We start from the raw sequence: 14951 nt of genomic DNA, 5'->3' as shown, positions 1-14951 counted from the left end.
TGTATTTGAGCACTTTTTTATGACATCGTAAAGTAATCAATAAAAACACTAAACACAGTTATATTCGTAGGCCTAGCGTTCATTCATAACACACGTTTATTGAGTGTTGCGTATTTATTAGGTCAAAGGTCACCTCAAATTTAACCCAATATTAATTTTACGAATCCCCTGATTTACGTATACCCTTTGGTCCAGTACCATACGTAAAATCGAGGTTTTACTGTAACTTAATCTGATATAAATAATAATAAGTGTATACTCAGGATTTGAACCCGGAGCCTTGGAAGTGAAAGAATAGCATCTTCACAATCAGTCCACGTTTGCATGTCCATACTTCACTGCTTTGATTGAATTGCTTACTGTACCTTCCCTGCAATATCACATAAAAGTAATCATTGATGTTTGAAAATATGGCATTATAAATCATTTCTTGATGTATTAGTAATCTTCAACCTTAAAGTTTTCTTTGTTTTTAATTTACAGGAGAGACAGATGTTGAAAATATGACAAGTATTTTACAGAAAGAAGCCGGTAAACTGGAAATGTCAAGATTTAAAAAATATAACTTAATAGTAATTGATTATTTGTGTATTCTGGGATGAGCACACACGAACTGGCCAGAACCAGTTACCTGTACAATTTAAATTAGCAATTTACATTTACTTAATATTGAATCTTTTTTTAGTTTTTTTTTTCCATATTTTACCACATGCAGTCCATTGCTGATAATAGCAAGTATAGTGAAAATCAATTTAAAGGCACAAAGAATGACAATTTAATGTATTTTCTCTCATCTTAGTATATAATGCAGTTGGCTTGTCAGCATTTGAACTATACGATGAAGTAGATTTTGATCAATGGTTTTGCAATCATCTTCTGAAAGAACTTCAAGTCAAGCATCCTAGGTATGTAATCACAGGCAACAGGCCTATCTAACAAGGTTTTTTTTGTTTTTTTTTGGAAATACTCTTTTGCAATTCATGCAGTGTTGCTGAATAAGCTTATCTCTTACAGTTACTTTTTGTGCCTTTTTTAGGCTTGTATTCATACATGATGATGGTGGTTACTGATGATGTTGTTTATGATATTGTTGTTAATGGTGATGTTGATATTGTTGAAGTTGATGTTGATGATAATGATGATGATAATGATGATGCTGATGATAATGCGCTGATGATTGGTGTTCATGATGTTGTTGATGATAACAATCAGAGAGATAATGTGGAATGTCATCTACTGTCAATTTCAATAAAGTAAAACAACATGATCTGTACATATGTTATCTTCTTCACCCATACATATTTGTACACGGAATCGGTTAACACTATCATAATAGTGTTTATCCTATAGAACATATTACATAATTATTTTTTAGATTTAACTTATGGTATTTCCAAAATATGTCATCTGATATAATAAATTTGTTAATATTATATTCCGCCTGTCTGCTAAATTCCTATAAATCTGACATCTAAAATTTTTAAATATGTACAGTATATTGCGCATATTTTTTTTTCAACAAAACACATTGCTTTCCTATAATTATCGACAATGTTTGAAATCATGTATTCATAACTAAATGCGTCAACTGACAAAATATGTTTCCTGAAGGAAGTGAATAAAGAATATGAAATAACACTGGTTATGAAGCAAAAACAAAATTGTTTGTGTTGACCAAGCCTGTAAAATTAGGGCTTGCTCGATCAGGAATTTGTTGGTATTTAAACACAAACTAATTTTTGGCCTAATAAAATAAATGTTTGTCATCTACTGAATAAAAAAGCAATAGTTCAATGCATTTTACATGAATATGAATTGACTCTATTTCATCCTATATTTAAGTACTATAATTTGCATGCAAGCAATGATTTGTTTTGTTTACGTTTATTGATGTATATTCATGTTAGCAATGTTATTATGTTCTTTAAAATGTCATTATTATTATAATTATTATTATTATTATTTTTATTATTTTTATTATTATTATTACTATTATTATTATTATTTTTATTATTATGTTATACTGTTTTTAATATTATTAAGTAATGTAACAATTCCAATATATCATCACAGGTACAAGATAATACGACGAAGAGTAATATGTGTAATAGGACAGTGGTTGGATGTTAAACTTTCCCCCAGCCTTCACCCACTAGTGTATCAAGCTGTCTTGCCATTGCTATCCCCTGAAGAGGACCTTGTAGTTAGGATCACAGCTGCCAAGACACTGAAGATTGATATCCTTTAAGATCTGTAATAATAATTGTTCTGTAGATAAGACAGGGACTCTAGGAAATACAGAGGGTCTAATACAGTAATCTTCAGCGGAGACCAGTGGTGAAGACTTCGTGTAGTCACATTTGTACCGTTTGGTGTCCAGCTGAACTTTGGCAGTCTTCAGTGGTAGCCAAGGGCAAAGACTTGGTGAAGTCCACTCATCGGTGCCCTCTGGTGTCCAACTGAACTTTGGCAGTCTTCAGGGAAAGCCAGGGGCATGCATCTGTGCCCTTTGGTGTCCAGCTAGACTTTGGCAGTCTTCAGTGGTGGTAGCCAGGGGCAAGATTTGATGTAGTCTATGCAGCTGTCCCCTCTGGTGTCCAGCTAAACTTTGGCCATTTTGAGCCCACTCTGAAACTGCCACTGGATACAAGAGATGGAGGAATATACATCAATTTGATATTAGTAACTTATTTATTTCTTTCTAGCAACTCTTTGTTTATTACGTTCTTGCATGTATTTGATTTCCTTAATTAACTTACCTATTGATGATTTTGAATTCAGATCTGAGAACTTTGAGCCAGTAAGTAGTATTTGATAAGTGTATGATATACTGTAGCTGGTCGTTGACCTTCCAAACCAGGTTCAAGTCCTGCAATATTCATTCTGTTAGTATTGTTGAAGGAGACCCTTTAATATACATGTAATGTTACTAAATTGGCATCCTTGAAGAAGGCAATATAGTCTATCTTTTACATTATGTCCCAGGTGTGTACTAAAGTACAATTATAGACATTTCTAAATGAGGTGCTCAATTGCCATAGGTTTTTGTCCTTGGATTTATAAGGTATTTCATCAATATAGTTTATCTTGGTCTAGGATTTATCAATACCACCACTATCATTATTAACACCATTACCATCATCATTAACGTTATTAACATCATTTTCTTCATCATCATCGTCATCATCATCACCACCACCATCATTATCATTGTGTCCTCATAGCGGATACCCAGGGTGGATCCTGTAGGGCATACCAATGTTATGTGTTACTCACTTATCTATTCTGAAACTGTTGTGCCATCTGGAGTGGCCATATTATTAATTGTTATATACCAGTAATGTGTTTGGAGGATATAAATATATTGTTCTTGTTATGTTGGGATGATACTGATATTTGTAAATTTTTTTGTTTAAGTATCTAGAGTCCAGTTTTTCCTTGCTTTTTCAACTCCTACAGCAAGTATCAGAGTGTGACACAAAGGTAAATTTATAATCATACATTAACATTTAATGAACCATTTTTGTACATTTATTGAATAATGGCCATGTAAGTTTTTATTTTATTTCTTTTGGCAAGAAAATACAATACAAAATGCATTATATAGTAAATCAAAATACAGTATAACTAACAAGAAATGAAAACTTGGCAATTAATTACAAAGGAACTCAAGGCCGTGAAAAAAATTTAAAAAGCGTGGCGAAGCCACTGTCAATCAAGAAGAATGTGCTATTCCTTAGATGATGTTAATTTTCATCATATCGAATGACTACTGGTCAGCATCTAGATTTGATTGATTATTCAGACCTTTGAGGTCATAGTAATACTGCCAAAATGGAATGGTCTAATTCTTTATATAGTAAATTATGTAAAGCTGCAATTTTTAAAAGTTTCAAAATCCAACAGCAAGTGTATTCACAAATTACAGGATAAAATGTTCCTGTGTGAACTCTTCATGAATCTTAAGAAGTTCAGTTGCTTAGTTGTTAGGGAAAAAATGCTGTTGTCTATGAGGATTTTAACCCAGGACCCTGTAAGGCATGGAGCCAAGCCACTGTGCTACAGCTCCATTTTATTGGATTCAAAGCAATTTTGCTAAAGCCTGATACACATAATCTACACAAGTATATTAAAACTGAATATAAAGTGATAAAGAAAAATAGTGCAACCACACTGGAAAACACCACATTAAATAGTGCATGAATGTTTTTACAACCACACTGGAAAACACCAAATTAAATAGTGCATGAATGTTTTTACAACCACACTGGAAAACACCAAATTAAATAATGTTTTTACAACCACACTGGAAAACACCAAATTAAATAGTGCATGAATGTTTTTACAACCACACTGGAAAACACCAAATTAAATAGTGCATGAATGTTTTTACAACCACACTGGAAAACACCAAATTTTTACCACAAAACATCCAAGTTCTAGTCTATCCCTCACTACACTGTTGATTTCAATACTGTATGACTCTTCAACACATTCTTACGCCCACCCTGCTTTAGGCTGTTTTGGCCATGACTAATATTATACAAAATAATAAATATTAAACAAAATATATTTTATGCTACAGTATCTTATTCAGATTTTATTATGAACATTTCACTTGTTTTTTATATTCAAGATACCTAATACTTAACTTTGAGTTGGTTATTTTTAGATATTTAGTAATTTTATTCAGAATTACGATATAGTAGCCTACTTATATGCCGTTTACATTTCAAGCCATTTATATTCAGAATTTAGGTATAACTTATTTGTTATTTGTTGTTATTGTCCGGATGTGATTATGATTATCAACATAAAGAATATTAATTAAATAATAATAATAATAATTAAGAATCTGGTTTATATTTTTCAAAGTGTAAATTTTACTGACTATAACTGAAATTACCTATCATTAATGTTTGTTGTGCACCCTCAACATGAAAATGCTGTGTAAACGAATAAGCATTCTACAGGCTCTTCAATGCAGTACGTGCCTATTTTTGTACAACAAGGTCTTTATGTAAAGAACAATTGAATGAGTACAGCACTCTTATGCTTTACTTAAGGTCATGTTTAGAATTAAGTGTTGTTCGACTTGTAAAATGTCTATCTACAAGTATATTTGGAAAGTGTTTTCTTGCTTAACAATATATGTTTTTAGTTTGTGCCATCATTTGGAATGTATAAAATTCAATTCAACTCAATTCAGATACATTTATTTCTCAAAAAAAACAAAAAAAACTGAAAAATTAATATTAATTAATAAAAAAATTAATAAATTATTAACAGTTCAAATTTTATTTTTTAAATTTTGTTTTCTAATTTCTTGGGTGGCAGTATTTTTACACTGAATCCTGGAATTGGAGTGTAAAGCTCCATTCCAAATTGTAGAAAAGAAGGTGTGCAATATTGGCGAGTTGGATGGCCAAGTGGTTAAGGCAGGGGTGGCACAACCTACAACCATAATAATTATTGGCGCTGGTTCGAACAGCATGCTCGCCTATGGTTATGGTGGTAGAGTGTATGTGTATGTATATATATGTATGTATATATATGTGTATATACTGTATGTATATATATACATATTTAAACCTATTTGTCTGTTCTTTTTTTGTAATTTTCAATATCAATTTCTGTCTTTTTTGTGTGTCTTATTGTTTTGGTTTTATAAGGACCCCATTGAAAATGAACATGACTATTGTCGGCTTAATGGGTAATCTTGGTGCTCTTTTGTCTTTGCGTCTCATGTATTGTTATCTCGAGTACCTAATAAATCAAATCAAATCAAATCAGTAAATATTTTGTGATGAGTAGGGGGTTACCCCGGTGTACTGGTTCATACAGCCCATGTTGTGGACAGACGAGAGTAGCTGGTACCGGTTTACCTTGTAGCTCGGACATGAAGAGACCCTTAGGGGAGAAGAAAGCTACTGTACGAGCTTAGTCCACGCTTCGCGTGCTTGAAACTTCTGTATAAAGCGCTATATAAATCGAACGACATTACATTACATATCAGAAATTCTTATGTCTTTTCAAATTTATTGCTTCAATTTTTTATTTATTTTTTTCCAGATGCATATATTACACGTTTTGTCATTTGTCATTGAGAGATCTGGAACGTGTGTAAGTTTTAAAAATATACATTTATTAATTCTGTATAAAGTTGATGAAAAATAAAACTGATCTTAATGTTGTTGGCTTTCTCGAGAAGCACATAGATGTTGCTTCTGTAATCCACTCTGTGTATGACCTTTGATTACAAGTACAGTGCCACACCTCTAACCTGTCCTTTTCTCAGGTACAGCCACATGTGTCTCACTTGGTCCAGTACTTACCTTTACTTTGGGAAGAATCCAGTGAACATGACATGCTAAGGTGTGCCATCCTTTCCACCCTCGTTCACCTTGTCCAGGTAAGTTGTATTTGTATATTTGCAATTTTTTTGTTTTCTTTTAAAGCTTAATAATAAGTGAAGTATTAAAACCAAACTTATTGGTTATCAAGTACTGTAACTAGAAAATTTTCTTATTATACAATTGGGAGAAAGATTACAAGATATTTAGAAAGGTATGATATATTAATGGTAGGAAAGTAACCCATAACTGACAGCATTGCATTTTGGCATGGTCCATGTTTACTGCAGAGAGGTGCTAGTAGCTTCATGTTAACATCAATGGTAGGGGCTAAAATTAACCAAATATTTTACGAAAGATGCAGTGGATTTTTAAAAAATTACACAGGAGCCAGATGGGTACAGTAGGTTGGACCTCCTGTTGTATGTCATTACTGCTCGACCACTTGACTCGCTCCTGTAGAAATTGGTAAACAATTTAATAAGCCTAAAAAATAATAAATTGTCTAATGTTGACTACTAAGACATTTGGACTGAACCCTTGGACTCGACTAGTCTGTGATAGTAACATATATACAGTAGGTTTAATCCTCTTACCTGAAGTTTGAAAGTGGTTATTTTGGTATTGTACTGTATTGTTTTTTAATGATCAAAAAATAAACATTTGTGTCACCAAAATACAGGTATGTAGAAAACTAAAGTATGTTGTAGTGAATGTGTTTTTTGTTCTTTGTGTGGTGTAGAGCCTTGGATCCTTGAGTGTCAATCTATACCCATTCCTGATACCAATCATTAAGTTTAGCACAGATCTTAACCAGCCCCCTCATGTCTATTTGCTGGATGATGGCATTGAGTTGTGGCAAGAGATGCTTAAGTGTGCACCTTCACTTACACCGGAGATGCTTCACCTGTTTAATAACATGCCTGCTTTATTAGGTAAGTATATGTAAGTGCAAAAAGTATATGTAAAATATGAATTTAAATTTATAGTCTTGTTGAATATCATCAACTCATAAATTTAAGATTAGTCCCCCGTGGGCTTATGGCAGCCATGAAACAACACACACCAATTGTGTCCAGTCCAGTCCAGTCCAGTCCAGTCATGGTTGTTTTATCTGCCTCAGTGGTAGATTTGCCTACCTTTTAATCGATTACTGTCCAATGGTGATATAGCACATTTTTTTGAAGGGATCAAGATATTTATCATTGAACAAGAAATAGCATTATACTGCTTCCATATACACTGTGCTGTAAATATGCATCTGAAGTGCTAAAAATGGTATTAATAATCTCTAATATCCCATAGAGTAAAAAAACAAGCACTCAACCCCAGAACCCCTTACTTTAGTTACTGAACCGGTAATTATTTGGGTCGCAGTCAACCCTTGATCCGCCTTCTATTAAAAAGTCTTTATAAGCGTTGAGGCCGATTTTCACTGGGAATGGTGATGTTACATGTTAATGTAAAACAAATTAAAAATGAAATTTAGGTTACATGAAGCTATTTAATATTCTTTTTATATTTTACTTACAGAACTTGGAACTGAAAATTTGAAGAAATGTTTTATGATCACAACGTCTTATCTTCTACTTAATCCTGAGGAATTCCTCACGGTAAGTAATACTATACTTAAAAAATATCCAATTATTTTCTTTCTTATTCAAGTTTAAGATCTATAAATTTTCTTTGTATATTTTATATTTCCACTTGCCAGTTTTTGTAGTGTGCAATTTCCAGTGAAATTTGCCAATGGATGTCCAGCCTAATTTGTGTGCTCAATATGTGATACTGTAATTTACTTTTTTTGTGCATTTATTGTGTAATATTTGAAAAGTGTACTCAATATTATTAATACATTTTTTGTGCATTTTTTTTATATTTGGAAAGCATTCTTAATATTATTAACATAGCCTGATGAAGTCTTGTTGATAACATAGGCTAAGCTTGCAGTATTCTTTGTGCTTGGTTTAATTATCAATCAAACAGTTCTAAAGAATAATTATTGTTTGTACTTTTAGGCTTTTTCGCATATCATTTTCCAAGGATGTGCTAATCTGATACATGAGTTGAAACCTGAGGGCATAGTTATAATTGTTAAGGTAACATCATCATTCTTGTTCTGTTTTGTAGTTCATCCACAAAAATACATAAATGTTTGATTTTTAAATAATTATGTCAAAGTTATCAAAAGTATGTAAGATATTATTTACAGAAGTAATATGTTTATTTTTAATTTTGCTTCAGCTAATTGAAACAGTTTTCAAACTGTTTCCCATTCGAGGACCAGAAATATTCCGACCATTGCTGCCAATAATCCTAGAGGAGATTCTAGAGAAAGAGGTGATTATCTTTATAATTTTGTTCAATATACTATCTTACCAAATATACTCTAAATACACTAAAGGTATTTTGGGACACAAACTGTTGTGCTAGTGTAACTGATGACATAATTAATGTCGAAATATTGAATCCCGACACGATGGCGTGCATTTCGATACTTGGAGTATGTATTATACTATCTTATCTGAGATTAATCAGTGGACTATTCGGTTTTTAGTGTAACTGAAGTCATGAATTCCACTGTCTGAACTTGCAAGTGAATTGGTTCAGCCTTATCTATACTACCTTACTGGCATATGCTCACCGATCTCAGATAAGCGAATAAAGCGATTAAGAAAATCCATGCTTTAATAATTATATTTTTTATCCATACCTAAAATATAGATGTATATTTCGATAGTGTGTGCGTCAGGAAATACAAAAAACTGGAATAACGTTTTGACGTATTACCGTAGTGGATGCTCAGTTCACTACTAGACAACTAAGTTTGCACCTGATCGATAGTTAAATTCAATCCCCAAGTAGCATACAGTAGGTATGCAACATGGTGTTTCAGGAAGGAATGATGTTTTGCCCAATCTGACGTATTACCGTAGTGGATGCTCAGTTCACTACTAAACAACTAAGCTTTCACCTGATCGATAGTTAAATTCAATCCCCAAGTAGCATGCAGTAGGTATGCAATAGTGTTTCAGGAAGGAATGATGTTTTGCCCAATCTGATGTATTATATTACTGTATACACCATACTTTCCCAAATACTTGTGAAAAAAATATCAGCAAGTAATTTAAGCTTGGAATCGAACCTCAACCTCCAAAGAACTAGTCTGGTATCATAACCACTACACCACCGAGGTTGCATTTAATGGCTAGAGTTGAATTCGACCCTCAAGTAGCAGCAGGTTCTACACTGCTATTTCAAAGGTGTTTTGTATGGTAATTTGTCAGGTTAGGTACTATTCAGCAGTGTATATTCACAATATATTCGTTTTAAATAATAACATGCATGTATACATAATTTGAATGCCTAGTGCTTCTTTTTTTTTGTAAGTATGGTGCATTAAATTCTCTCTCCTGAATTCTAAATGATGTCATTGGATTAATTTTGTTTATATTTCTTCTTCAGGCCTATCCCATTCTGATGTCAATATACTTATCATTAATTGCTAGGTTAATCCTTAAAAATCAGACCTTTTTCTTCAGTTTATTGGAGGAAGTTGGAAACATGTGGACGCAGCAGGTAATTATGTCAAAAATAATTTGTCATTTTCACATTTCTTGAATTTGTTAACTATTTTGTCTCATATTTACAAGCTGAAACGGAGGTGAAGCAATTGAGAAATGTGTTTTTAATCCCATTTTGAATGTTTCCAATTTCTTAATAAAATAGTTTCTAAAACTGACCCCAAATCATTTCCCCTTCACCCACCTTTACTATGTTTATGATATCTAGGATATCTCAACAACTTTCCAAACCCAATGGCTTTTGCATGACACTTGGGATATATAATTATACTTTCAGCCTGAGGACATTTTGGAACAGCTGTTGCGTTTTTGGTGCGAGTACATGGTGAAGATAACGCAGCTTGAGAGACGTAAGCTGTCTGCACTAGCCTTCGGTGCACTATTGCCATGTAAATCAAGGTTTGTATAATCTTCCTCTTAAGTTATTAAAATTGAACAATAAAATTATTCATATCATCACTCACATCACAAACTAACACAATGACAATAGATTAATTGTGTTAGTTTATGAAAACAAAAAAGCGTGTTAAAATACGCACTGTTGTCATTACGGATATTTTGTAAAGGATACAAAATTGCTTGACAACCAATATATGCTTATTTTGACACGCTTTTTTGTTTTCCCGAACTAACACAATCTACTTTTATTGTGTGTGTTAGGAATGATATGGCTGTCACTAGGCTGTGCTTAAATGTTCACACCTCGACCTTGTATTACATGACTTGCCACCTACCTTATGAATATAAAAGTGTGTAGAGAGGCTATAGAGGGTACTACGTCATGGTAACATTTGATCCCAATTTTTTTACTCTGCAACTATGTACTAAGCAGTCAATAAAACTGAATACCTCCTCAGTCAGAATTCCCATAGCTTATTCAAGATATGTATCAGAAATTAATTTTTTATTAAAAACATGATGAAAATCATAAAATTAACCAAAAAATTCTGATGTATATTTAATTGTAAAAATACACTTACAAGGCACCAATAATGATAAAATGTTGTAAATTTAAATTGGAAACCTGTGTCAGTTAAAAAAACTACGGAGACTGCTCAGACTTGGTGTTGGGGGTAGTGTGACAGCAGTGGTGAGGATTCAGATTGATTCACACAATGTATAGAAGTAAAAACAAGACAAAACAATGATACTTAATTTGGAGAAGTCAAATAAGCCCAACAGGCTTTAAGCCTGGCTCCACCAGAGAAAAAATGTAATTTGTTTGAGGATCATAGACAAGACAAAACAAGACATACAAACACAAAGGAAACAACGACAAGGTGTTAGATATATTACATGATACAAAAGGTACAAGATCAAAAGGTGTTAGAAATATTACATGATATGTAATAACACCTTTTGCTCTTGTACCCTTTGTCGTTAAATATATTACATGATATGATGACAAGGATGTTGATGTGTTAAATGGTATAACAAATTTTGTTGTGATAGAAGTGATTGTTGATGGTGATAATAATAATAATTGTTTTGACATATATATTAATAATTTGTTTTTTTGAAAGACATTACTCTTTTTCTTCTTAGAGCTGTTGTCACAATGTTTCCCGATCTCTTTTATCCACTTGTTGAAGTATTTCATGATGTCATGCGTGAGGATAATGGGGCTCAATTTGAGTAAGTTATCACACATGTCATATAATAATATCATCTATTATCTCAAACTAACTTTGTGTGGAATATTTACATAAAAATTTTAATTTCATTACACTTTTTCTCTAGTTACCTGATTATGGGGGATAGGGAAGAACTGGATGACGACTATGAAACAGAACATGACAAGAGAAAACGACAGGTATATGTTGATTAATAATTAGATAGTTTGTTTTAAATGATTGATTGTTTGATTGCATTAAAAAAAAAAGTAGATTTATTGTTTGTAAATTAATTAGTTTGTAGTGATTAGTAGGTGAGTAATTGATAATGTTATTTGGTTCTTTCATTGATTGATTAATTAATTGATTTATTGATTGATATAATAAATATATATATATGTATTAATAAATTTAATAATAGGTTTATTGATTAGTTGGTGTGATTAAAAAAATTGAGATTTAATCATTAATTGAATGTTTGCTAGATTAATTATTTCGCTGATTTGCTGAGCATTTAACATATTGATTAATTAATTGGTTGGCTAATTGTTTGGTCGAATAATTAAATGTTTAATTGATTGATTGATTGGCTGTCTGAATTATTGATTGAATGATGATTAATTTTATTAATTGATTGATTGAATGACAAATTGATTGATTAGTTGGTTCATTTATTTTAATTGATTATTATTTTGTTCTGTTAGTTGGTTGACTGAGTAAATTGTTTATTAATTGATGGGTTAATTAAACAGTTAATTAGCTGATTATTTGGTTAAATGTGTGATTTTTTTACTTAATTGAACCCTATTTAAAATTTGGTTGGTACCATTTTACTATACTTTTTGTATTACTTAGTCATTTTATATTTCCAGCTGTCACTACAAGATCCTGTCTTCAACACACCACTACATGAATTCACTAAAGCACAACTAATGGTTTGCGAGCAAGTGTATGGGGCAGAGGAGTTCCATTCACTAATAGGCAGCATAGATAAAGAAATCAGACAACAGCTGGAGGAATTCTTGAAGTGATGCACTGCATTGTGGGTATTCATGGAAAACATTAACCTATGTGATACAGGTCACCTGTAACCATAGTAATACTGTACTGTGTTCGCATGTTACCATGATGGTGATATATGTAACCATGGTAATATTCTGCTGCTAACTCATGCAAAATATTCATTTTGGTATTTTTTAATCAATTGATTGAAGCTGTTTGCCTCCCTTCTGATAAAGATTACTTATTGAAGATGGTCATATATGACAATAAACACTGTAATATGGAAATAGGGAGTCCCATATATGTTAAAGATAAGTGACATATGAAAAAGCAGAAGAATTTCATTTATGTCAGCTGTGGTAAAGCGATCTGGGTGCCATTTATGACGAAGAACTATGAGTACCATATATGGACATTAATATAACTAGAATTCTTGATTATATGTCTGTTCTGATGGATAGACTTGCATATGTGCATACATTAATTCTTATAGAAATGTAAGTTTAAAATTCTACTAACATACAATTATTGTATTATTTTATCTACCATTATATTATGTTATGTTAATGGACATATTAAAGAAAAATATTGTGATTAAAATATAGATTGATTTTATATAATGCCTTGTGAATATATTACATGCCAAAAATACCTTAGAAATGGACTATAAGCACTAAAGCTTTGTCTACACTATCAAATTTAATGTGACAAAAAAACGTGATGTGCCCATATATGGGTATGATGATGTCATATCACACAAATTGTATTAAAAAAAAGTTGAACGTGTTCAACTCTATGTTCTATTAAATTTTATGTGACGCTCTTTTTGATGATATTTGATAGTGTAGACAAAGCTTAAGACTGTATGTAAAACAAAGTTGACAAAACCATGTAGGTTTGCTATGCCTTTAAAAGGTGTAGTAATATTATTTTCTATGTTGCCTTTAATTTTTGGATCGTTGCAGAAGTTGGTTGGAATATGTCTAATCATGGTCTAATATTTATATATAAATAAAACGTCTTGCTGTCAATATTATTTTAATTTTTTCATGTTACAAAGCTGGAAAGCCAAATATTATAGGAGTGAAATTTATCATGTAAAACCAAAGCACGGAGCACATGCAAAGGGGCGATACACACAACTGCGTGTGGGGAGTATTGCAATGTGGTTTCACTTAATTGTGCAGGCCTACTAGCTTTGCTTGGCAGTTGTACACAGGGTTTAGGGACAGAAGGAACTACGATGAGTTAAGGGATCATCATATTCTACCTTCCCCAATTACCCAGAACCGTATATTATTATTATTCTAGAATCAGTACAATATTGTTTTTTCAATGAGAAAATCCAGAAGTATACATATAAACATTGCAGAAAGCTATAATAACCATGCGACATAATGTTCCAATATTTTGTGTAGTTTACCCAGGGTCTGCAATTAACTTACTATAGTATTTATGTATTTTAAATGTTTATACATGCCCTTGGCCTTGCATGTGCAGGATATCTAGGCCTATGCATTTTACATTTAAACAGGGAGGTGCAAATATAATACTGTAGTTCTGTTGTATCGTGTAGCACCTAACATATTTAACATATTTTTTTACTAACTGGGCATTGTAATTCGTTGAAAGGGTTGAAATATTAAAATATATTCAATTTTTTTTCTGAAATGACCATGAATTCGTTTATTCTTATTAGTAATTAGTTTTTGTTTTTCTACAATTTAACGTGATGCATTGCGCTTTTATACAGTATGGCACCTGATACCGTGCAGTATGGCACCTGATACCGTGCAGTATGGCACCTGATACCGTGCAGTATGGCACCTGATACCGTGCAGTATGGCACCTGATACCGTGCAGTATGGCACCTGATACCGTGCGCTGAGTCTCCGACCGATAAATCGCGTCTATGTGAATGTTGTGTAGATTGACTGACTGTCTTTATAGGAACTCGTACAATACAATACAATGCAACAACACGATACATTTGAATTCCGAGGATAACACCAAAAAGTTCCATTGTGATCCTCACACAAAACTCTTGGCAAAACAATAAAAACAAATTTTTTCAACATGATAAAATTCAAATTAATGGTCATATAAATTATTAATCATTTAAAATACTAGTTAAGTGTTTAGAATTTAAAATACTGGACGTTTTCTGAGTGATACGCACTGATGTGTCCTACTGTTCAGCGAATGGTGATTTGAGCTTGCTTGTTGATGTTAATATTTTTGAAAGTATAAAATACGAGAGCCCTTAATAAGACAATTTTTTCAATGAAAAGAGTTAGGCTTCTATGACGTCTTAAAACCTATGATGGTATTTTTAGAGAATAGAAACCGCTAGAATCATGACGTAATAATCTCTGAGGGGATGATTACAAAGTCTTTTG

The 14951-nt window shown here is 32.3% G+C and overlaps 1 protein-coding gene across 1 annotated transcript in view; it reads left to right on the top strand.

Annotated features, from left to right (window-relative positions):
* The window catches only part of LOC117102911 (importin-11-like), a 30651-nt gene extending 16428 nt beyond the window's left edge, over nucleotides 1–14223 (top strand). Inside the window, exons 8-23 of the mRNA XM_033243360.1 lie at nucleotides 484–531; nucleotides 800–905; nucleotides 2074–2237; nucleotides 2760–2800; nucleotides 3418–3483; nucleotides 6073–6123; nucleotides 6299–6412; nucleotides 7096–7288; nucleotides 7887–7966; nucleotides 8372–8452; nucleotides 8598–8693; nucleotides 9819–9932; nucleotides 10215–10336; nucleotides 11483–11572; nucleotides 11678–11750; nucleotides 12423–14223. Of these exons, the coding sequence (XP_033099251.1) occupies nucleotides 484–531; nucleotides 800–905; nucleotides 2074–2237; nucleotides 2760–2800; nucleotides 3418–3483; nucleotides 6073–6123; nucleotides 6299–6412; nucleotides 7096–7288; nucleotides 7887–7966; nucleotides 8372–8452; nucleotides 8598–8693; nucleotides 9819–9932; nucleotides 10215–10336; nucleotides 11483–11572; nucleotides 11678–11750; nucleotides 12423–12581 (1598 nt within the window). The 3' untranslated portion in view covers nucleotides 12582–14223. The remainder of the gene's footprint in view (nucleotides 1–483; nucleotides 532–799; nucleotides 906–2073; nucleotides 2238–2759; nucleotides 2801–3417; nucleotides 3484–6072; nucleotides 6124–6298; nucleotides 6413–7095; nucleotides 7289–7886; nucleotides 7967–8371; nucleotides 8453–8597; nucleotides 8694–9818; nucleotides 9933–10214; nucleotides 10337–11482; nucleotides 11573–11677; nucleotides 11751–12422) is intronic.
* The last annotated feature ends 728 nt before the right edge of the window (nucleotides 14224–14951 follow it).

Source organism: Anneissia japonica, unplaced genomic scaffold (genome assembly GCF_011630105.1).
Source record: "Anneissia japonica isolate Jap-2015-1 unplaced genomic scaffold, ASM1163010v1 scaffold285010_len649756_cov215, whole genome shotgun sequence".
NCBI lineage: Eukaryota > Metazoa > Echinodermata > Crinoidea > Comatulida > Comatulidae > Anneissia > Anneissia japonica.
The sequence above is the reverse complement of the archived record's forward strand: the minus strand, read 5'-3'. Positions and strand labels throughout refer to the sequence as shown.